This window comes from Chrysemys picta, unplaced genomic scaffold (genome assembly GCF_011386835.1).
Source record: "Chrysemys picta bellii isolate R12L10 unplaced genomic scaffold, ASM1138683v2 scaf2648, whole genome shotgun sequence".
In the NCBI taxonomy this organism is placed as follows: domain Eukaryota; kingdom Metazoa; phylum Chordata; order Testudines; family Emydidae; genus Chrysemys; species Chrysemys picta.
Genome location: NW_027055350.1, coordinates 1 through 8,000, shown reverse-complemented (window position 1 = coordinate 8,000; position 8,000 = coordinate 1). Strand labels below are relative to the sequence as shown.

The 8,000-nt window shown below is 66.5% G+C and overlaps 1 protein-coding gene and 1 pseudogene across 1 annotated transcript; both read left to right on the top strand.

Annotated features, from left to right (window-relative positions):
* Positions 1-3,989: 3,989 nt before the first annotated feature.
* On the top strand, positions 3,990-7,993 carry LOC135980319 (basic proline-rich protein-like; the record flags this gene model as incomplete). Its single annotated transcript, XM_065580348.1, has 1 exon — positions 3,990-7,993. A coding segment is annotated over exon 1 (3,282 nt), but the record flags the coding sequence as incomplete, so codon positions are not given.
* Positions 4,544-4,664, top strand: LOC135980320 (U2 spliceosomal RNA; annotated as a pseudogene).
* Positions 7,994-8,000: the final 7 nt, after the last annotated feature.

The window sequence follows — 8,000 nt, the reverse complement described above, 5'->3', positions numbered from 1 at the left end:
GTCCCGTGGGGCAGAGAATAACCACAGCTCAGGGCGGCCCGCCCACACCCCCAATCCATCCCCTATGTCCCCTGGGGGACAGGGAATAGCTACAGTGCAGGGTGGCCCGGCCACACCCCCAATCTGTCCCCTGCGGGCCCTGAGGGGCAGAGGATAGACACGGTCCTGGGCACCACATCCAACTGAAGTGTTAAGTGTCGCAGTGACCCAAGGTGTGTGTATAGGAGGGGGGTGGTGTGTGTGTGTGTGTGTGTGTGTGTGTATGGATTTATGCACGTGTTTCTGTATGTCTCGGGTTCTGCAGGGGTTGTGTCTGGATGGGTGTTTGTGTAGCTGTGGGGGGGCAGTTGTGTGTGTGTGTGGCTGTGCAGGTGTGTGTGTTTGTGTGGCTGGATTTGTGCATGTTTGCATCTGTTAGCGGTTGTGTTAGTGTGACACTGGATTCATGCATGTGTTTGTGTATGTTTGCAATCATTTGCGTGTGTGCATGCTCTGCTGCCCTCTGCCAGCAGCAGCGACAACCGCTTCTCCATGTGTCACAACCCCCATACCGTCAACCCCGGTGGCGATTCCACCATCCTACAAGGGCTGGCTGGCCTGACCCTTCGCCCGTCTGCAGAGTGTGATGGGGGCTGCAGCTCACCCCCTGTCGCGCAGGAGGGCGCAGGTGCGGGGCGCTGGGCTCAGATGCACCTGGAGGGCAGCTCGGATGGGACGGGGCAGGGCCTGTGGTTTCCGTTCAGCGTTGCCTGGTGCTGGGCCATTGCACAATCCCCAGCCACGCCGCACAGTGTGCCCCGAGAGGGAGTGGGGGGCCAAGCAGATGATCCAGCACCAGGGGGGAGAGGATATGTGGTTGGGGGGAGGGAAGGCCTTGGGCTGCACCGGGGGAGTGCAGAGCAGGGGCGACAACCCAAAAACCTGCAGCGAAGGGATGGACAGATGGAGGGGGTGGGGTTGGTGGAGACAGCGAGCCTAAAGCCTAAAAGAGGAGGGGGGTCTAGTGGTTGGGAGGAGTGCTGGTGGTCGGAATTGCTGGGTTTTATCCCCAGCCCTGGGAAGAGAGTGGGGGGTCTAGTGTTTGGAGTGGAGGGGGGAGAGGCAAGCCAGGACTCCTGGGTTCTCTCCCTGGCTCTGACTCTCTCTTGTGCAATCCCTCGGCAGTTACTCAACCCGCCAGCGTGTGGGAGCGAGGGGGTGGGGCCGGGTTGCGACAGGGCCCAGAGTCCCGTGCCGCCCCTTTGTTACTCAACCAGGGGCAGGGTGGGGGATGGCCTGGGAGACCCGCTAAGAAAGGTTTCAGAGTAGCAGCCGTGTTAGTCTGTATCCGCAAAAAGAACAGGAGTACTTGCGGCAGCTTAGAGACTAACAAATTTATTAGAGCATAAGCTTTGGTGGGCTACTGCCCACTTCTTCGGATGCATATAGAATGGAACATATATTGAGGAGATATATATACACACATACAGCTCTCTGTATGTCGTATGTGAGTGTCGTATGTGAGTGTCTGGGATTGTGTGAGTCCCTTTGTGTGTCAGCTCTCTGTATGTGTGTATATATATCTCCTCGATATATGTTCCACTCTATATGCATCCGAAGAAGTGGGCAGTAGCCCACCAAAGCTTACGCTCTAATAAATTTGTTAGTCTCTAAAGTGCCACAAGTACTCCCGCTAAGAAAGGTGCTTCTGGTGGGTTTGTGTGTGGGTCACGCTGCCCCCTGCTGGATAGACCGTTCTAGATCAGACCCATGGGCGCTTTTAGCCCAGTCTCAGCCCGGGTCAGCCCCTGGGAGCCCATCCCCCTCTGTCGCCACGGCTATGTCTGTTGGTCTCTTGGAAAGGTCCATTCCCATTGGTAGCTGTCCAGTGGCAGTGAGTTCCACGGGCCTCGGCACATGCTGTGCGGGACAGGAGGTCCTTGTGTTGGGAGCAGTGGGAGTGAACTGTGTGTGGTTGTGTCTCTGAGCACGATTGTGAATATTCTGGTGTGTGATTGTTTCTCTTTGATGGGTGGGCTAATGTGTGCCCCAAGTGTGTCGTATGTGAGTGTCTGGGATTGTGTGAGTCCCTTTGTGTGTCAGCGTGTTACTGGCTGTGTGGATTTGTGTGTGTGGTAGCTGTGGTCTGTGTGTGTGTGTGTGTGTGTGTGTGTGTGTGTGTGTGTGTGTGTGTGTGTGTGTGACCTGCTGCAGGATACAAAGTCCTGCAAAAGCATTTCCTACCAGTTAGCCCAGCAACACACTGACACTGATACAAACACAGTGTCTCACACGCACACACACAGCAGGGCTCAGCCCCTCCAGCAGGGGGCAGCAGGAACACACACATCTCCCTAGGGCCAGCTTGGATGAGTTCCCATCACGACCCGGCCCGGTGCTGGTGCCCCCACACGGGGGTGGGCAGTGAAGGGAAGGTGCTGATGTGATGGATTTGGAAGGAAGCACTTCAGGAAAATCAGTCAAGGCCCTTAGCCGAGCTGGGACACAGACACAGTTACCCCTGCACCACCCTGGGAGGGGAGTGGGATCTAGTGGTCAGAGCGGGTTGGGGGCTGGGCGCCAGGACCCCTGGGTACTGTGCCTGGCTCTGGGAGCGGAGGGGGGGGTCAAGAGGTTAGAGCAGGGGGACTGGGAGCCAGGACTCCTGGGTTCCATAATGGCAGAGGTTTTTTCCTGTGTCTCCCTCCCTAGAGATCCCAGCCCAGCCCCCTAGAGGAATCTGAGCGGGGTTGCGGGGGCGGGGGGGAGGTTGCCCTGCCACTTCAGAGTCATGATTCGATCCCCTCCCCGCCCCCCACGTCAGAAAGTAGGAGCTCCTCCCCACATGTGGAGGAAGCTAGTGAGTTTCTTGGGGGTCTCTGGCAGAGGTGACAGCACCCACCAGACACCCCCTCCTGGCTGCAAGGAGACCACCCCCCCACACACCCTCCTGGACAGCCCCCTGCTATGAGCGGCCCAGGGGCGCCCAGCCAGGGTCAGGAGGTGAGATGGGGCCGCAGTGGCAGGAATGGGGCAGAACTGGGGGCTGGCTACACGGGAAAAAAACCACGCTGCTCTGTTAAATATTTCCAAGGTTATCGCTGAATACAGGTTTTGGGAATGACTTGAGGGAAATAGTTTGTTTCCAAACAGACTCCATATACCAAACGATGGTGCTAATACGCTCCCCCTGCGCCCCTCCCCCATCACCCCAGTATCTGAGCATCTTCCTAATCCGCAGGGTAGTTCCCCTCCCAGGCCCGTGGGAAGGTGGGAAGCGCCGCCAGCCCCATGGCCCGGCCGGGAGAACTGAGGCCCAGAGAGACCGAGTGATGTGCCCGAGGGCACCCGGGAACGGGAGGCTGGGCCCGGATTCCTGCCCTCCCGCCTCCCCGGTCTGGCCTGCGCCTGGGTCGCTGGGCGGTGCAGGGGCGGGGCCGAGGGGGAAGGGGCGGGCCGAGGGCGGGGCCTTGGAGGAAGAAGCGGCGCGGGGGCAGGGCCGGCGGGAGAAGGGCTGGTGCAGGGGCAGGGGCCTGGGGGGAAGGGGCAGCGTGGCGGTGGGGACTCCGACTCGGGGAAGAGGCGGCGCGGGGGGTGGAAGCTCGGGGAGAAGGGGCGGGGCAAGGGCGGGAGCTCGGGTAGAAAGGGCAATGTGAGGGCGGGGCCTGGGGGAGAAGGGGCGGTGCAGGGGTGGGGATTAGAGGGCAGGGGCAGCGCAGGGGCGGGGCCTCGGAGGAAAGGCAGCGTGGCCGTGGGGACTCGGGGAAAGAAGCGGCGCGAGGGCGGAGTCTTGGGGAAAGGGCTGGTGCGGGGGCGGGGCCTCGGGGGAAGGGGCGGTGCAGGGGCGGGCCCTAGAGGGGAGGGGCAATCCGGGAGCAGGGATTGGGGGAAGGGGCGAGTGAGGGAGGGGGATTGGGGAAAAGGGACGGGGTGGGGGCAGAGTCTTGGGGGAAGGGGCGGAGCGGGGGCGGGGCCTGCAGGTGAAGGCGAAGCGTGAGGGAGGGGGCTCGGAGGAAGGGGGGCGGCCACGTTCCGGCGCTGGTGCCCCCCCCACTTTTAAGGACCAGAAATTCCCTCGCCCCTGCACACCCCCCGCCCCCAGAAATCTCCCCTTGATCCGCTGCCCGGCTCCCTGCGCTGAGCGCAGCAGCGGGGGGGAGCGCAGGGCAGGGACGGGGCGGGCCCGGGGGCTGGAGCAGTGGCGGAGGGACGCGCCCCGACGGGCTGGTTCCGAGAGCGGGGCTCCGGCAGCACGTGGCGCACAGCGTCTCTTGCAGGCAGGGAGAGTAGCAGACACCGAGGGAAGGCGTCACACGTCAGTGGGCGGGGTTATGCAGATCAGCAATGTCTGGCGGCAACACAGAGCAGCCGGCTGAGCCCAAGGAAGCGGGCGGAGAGAATTCTCTGGGAGCAGAATTCGGAGTGGAGAGTTGGTGCTTTGAGTGAGTGTATCGGAGTCACTTCGGGGCAGCGATTGCCACTTAGCTAGGAAGGTATGAAAGTAGGTCCTGTGACATAGAAAGCACTGGGAGCGCGAGGGGAGCGCGCTGTTCCGACGAAAGGTATCGCTTCTCGGCTCCTTAGAGCTAAGATCAAGTGTAGTGTCTGTTCTTATCAGTTTAATCTTTATTAATTGAACATGATAAGCCACTACCTAGATCTATATCAGTTTAATCTGAATCTCTACTGATACACTGTATCAGCCATCCTGAAGAGCTCATGGTGCCCTGGGATGCATCCTGCAACCCCTAACACGCAACCTAAAGCTCTGACCACTGTCCCAGCACAGCCCATTGCTCGACACAGGCTCCCGGCTGTTACGCCTGGTCCTCCCCGGAGATCTTCTCAGACCACTACCCGAAAGAAGACTCTCGGTGCCTCAGAGCCATGGCAAACCAGCAGACCCAGAGGGAAGTGCGAAGACAAGGAGAATCGCCCCCAAGATGTTGCTGCAGAAAGCTCTTCCATCCGAGGACCAGCCTGCAGGAACACCACCGAGAGCGTACACCCCAGTCTCCGACCGCCGGGAGGCCGCCCTGCAGTGCTCCAACCGCTGGAAGATCCTGCAGCCGACCGCCAGCAGCTGCAACCACCGGGAGTCTGCCCCACCTCGCTCCTGCCGCGGGAAGAGCCGCAGCCGCGGAGAGACTGCCTCCCCACGCCCCTGCTGCACGAGACATCCACTGCCGCCCGGTTGCTGCTGCTGCCGCCAGGAGTCCGTCCCCACGTGTCCCAGCTGCCGGAGAGGAGCCCCACTGGCCATCTGCTGCCCCTGGGGCCAGGTATCCTTCTCACTGAGCCCCAGCACCTACCCCCTCCAGGGGATTCTCCCGCGGCTCCCCCACCGCCCATGCCGCCGGGGGGTTGCCCCCCCTCCCCAAAGCGGCCGCCCATGCCACCGGGGGACCCGTGCCCCACGCCCTGGCCGCCCCCCCTGGCGCAGCCTGGGGACCCCCGCCACGCGCCTCAGCCGCTGCTGCTCCGGCCGCCGGGGGATCCCTGCCCCGAGCCCCAGCCCCTGCCGCGTGTCCACCTTGGGGAGCCGGGCCGCGTGCTCCAGCTGCCCTTACCCCAGCCACCGGTGGGGGACTCCTGCCCCACGCCCTGGCCACCTCTGCTTGGGCAGCTCGGGGAGCCCCACCGCGTGTCCCGACCGCCGCTGCCCGAACCGCCGTCAGGGGTTCCCTGCCCCGTGCCCCGACTGCCGCTGCCTCCACAGCCCGGGGAGCCCCGCGGCGTGCCGCAGCCGCCGCGACCCGAGCCACCCGGGGACTCCTGCCCCGCTCCCCGGCTGCCGCTGCTTGAGCAGCCCGGGGAGCCCCGCGGCGCGCCTCCGCCGCCCGGGGACTCCTGCCCCGTTCCCCGGCTGCCACTACCGGAGCAGCCCGGGGAGCCCCGCGGCGCGCTGCCGCCGCAACCGGGGGACTCCTGCCCCGCTCCCCGGCTGCCGCTGCTTGAGCAGCCCGGGGAGCCCCGCGGCGCGCCTCCGCCGCCCGGGGACTCCTGCCCCGTTCCCCGGCTGCCAATACCGGAGCAGCCCGGGGAGCCCCGCGGCGCGCTGCCGCCGCCGCCGGGGGACTCCTGCCCCGCTCCCCGGTTACCGCTGCCTACACGGCCCGGGGAGCCCTGCGGCGCGCCTCCGCCGCCGCCGCTGGGGGACTCCTGCCCCGTTCCCCGGCTGCCACTACCGGAGCAGCCCGGGGAGCCCCGCGGCGCGCCGCCGCCGCCGCCGGGGGACTCCTGCCCCGCTCCCCGGCTGCCGCTGCTTGAGCAGCCCGGGGAGCCCCGCGGAGCGCCGCCGCCGCCGCCCGGGGACTCCTGCCCCGCTCCCCGGTTACCGCTGCCTACACGGCCCGGGGAGCCCTGCGGCGCGCCTCCGCCGCCGCCGCCCGGGGGCTCCTGCCCCGCTCTCCGGCTATCGGAGCAGCCCGGGGAGCCCCGCGGCGCACCGCCGCCGCTGGGGGACTCCTGCCCCGTTCCCCGGCTGCCACTGCCGGAGCAGCCCGGGGAGCCCGGTGGCACGCCGCCGCCGCCGCCGCTCGGGGACTCCCGCCCCGCGCCCCGGCTGCCGCGGTCCGCGGAGCCCCGCGGCGTACCGCGGCCGGGGCTGCCTGGGGACTCCTGCCCCGCTGCCCGGCTGCCACTGCCCGAGCGGCCCGGGGAGACCCGCGGCGCACCCTCGCCGCCGCCGCTCGGGGACTCCCGCCACGTGCCCCGGCTGCCGCCCGGAGACCCCTGTCCCGCTCCCCGGCTGCCGCTGCCTGGGCAGCCCGGGGAGCCCCGCGGAGCCCCGCAGCCGCCGCTGGTCCCACCGCCAGGGGACTCCTGCTCCGCTCCCCAGCTGCAGCTGCTCGGGCAACACGAGGAGCCCCGCCACGTGGCCCAGTCACCGCTGCCTTGGCCCCTGGGGATCTCCTGCCCCGCGCTGCTGCCGCCTATGCAGCCGGGGGATCCCCACCACCCGCCCCGGCCGCCGCTGTCTGAGCCCCCGGGGGTCTCCTGCCCCGCGCAGCTGCCGCCTATGCAGCCAGGGGATCCCCACCACCCGCCCCAGCCGCCACCGCCCGAGCTACAGGGGGCCTCCCACCCTGCGCTCCAGCCGCCACCGCTCACAGTGCCCGAGGAGCCCACTGATGCGCCCCGGCAGACAGGACCCCGACCCGCTGCCCGCCGACTGCCGCAGAACCTGGGAAACCTGCCCCCCCATCACCTGGCACTCCAGCTGCAGAGCGACTCCCCCGCTGTCCACCAGCTGCTCCAGCCACCGGGGGACCCCCCAACCACTCCCCTGCCACCCCAACCGCCAGGGACATCCTCCACGCTCCTGCTGCTCCAGCCAACGGGAGACCCCCACACCGCCCCACAGCAGCCACAACCGCTGAACTCCCCACCCCACGTCCCCCGGCTGTCAAGGGAACTCTGCCACACGCCCCAATCACCACAAGATGCCTCCCCGGTCCTCCTGCGGTACCCAGACACGCCCCCTGCTCCCCAGCAGCTCCAGCCACCACGAGACGGCTCCCCTGTCCCCCGGCGGGCACCAGTCACACCCCCTGGTCCCCAGCAGTCCCCGCCCGACCCCCAGCGGGACACCCTTACTGGAGAAACCTCTACTACCACTGAGACCCCCGCTCCGCAGGGGGGTGACGAGGACACCATCTACCTCACATACCCCCTTGCCGCTGATGCGCTCACCTGCCCCATCTGCTCGCCGCCCCGGCGTTTCCGCCTCCTCGGAGGAGTCACCAGGCACTTGAAGAGGTGCCATGGCAAATCCACCACCTTCAGCTGCGCCCTCTGCAACCTGCCCTTCGACACTCAGAAGAGATGCAAGACACACCAGGCCAGCTGCAAGAGAGCCCGTTCAGCGACAGCTCCGGTTCCGGCCTCTCGCCCCCCTGCGCCCCGGCCCGCTGCTCCCGCGCCGCGTGGAAACGGGGCACCCCCGCCAACCGCCACCTTACAACCCACTCCAACCCCCGAGTCATTGGACCAGGGATCCACCATCGAGACGGCACCTC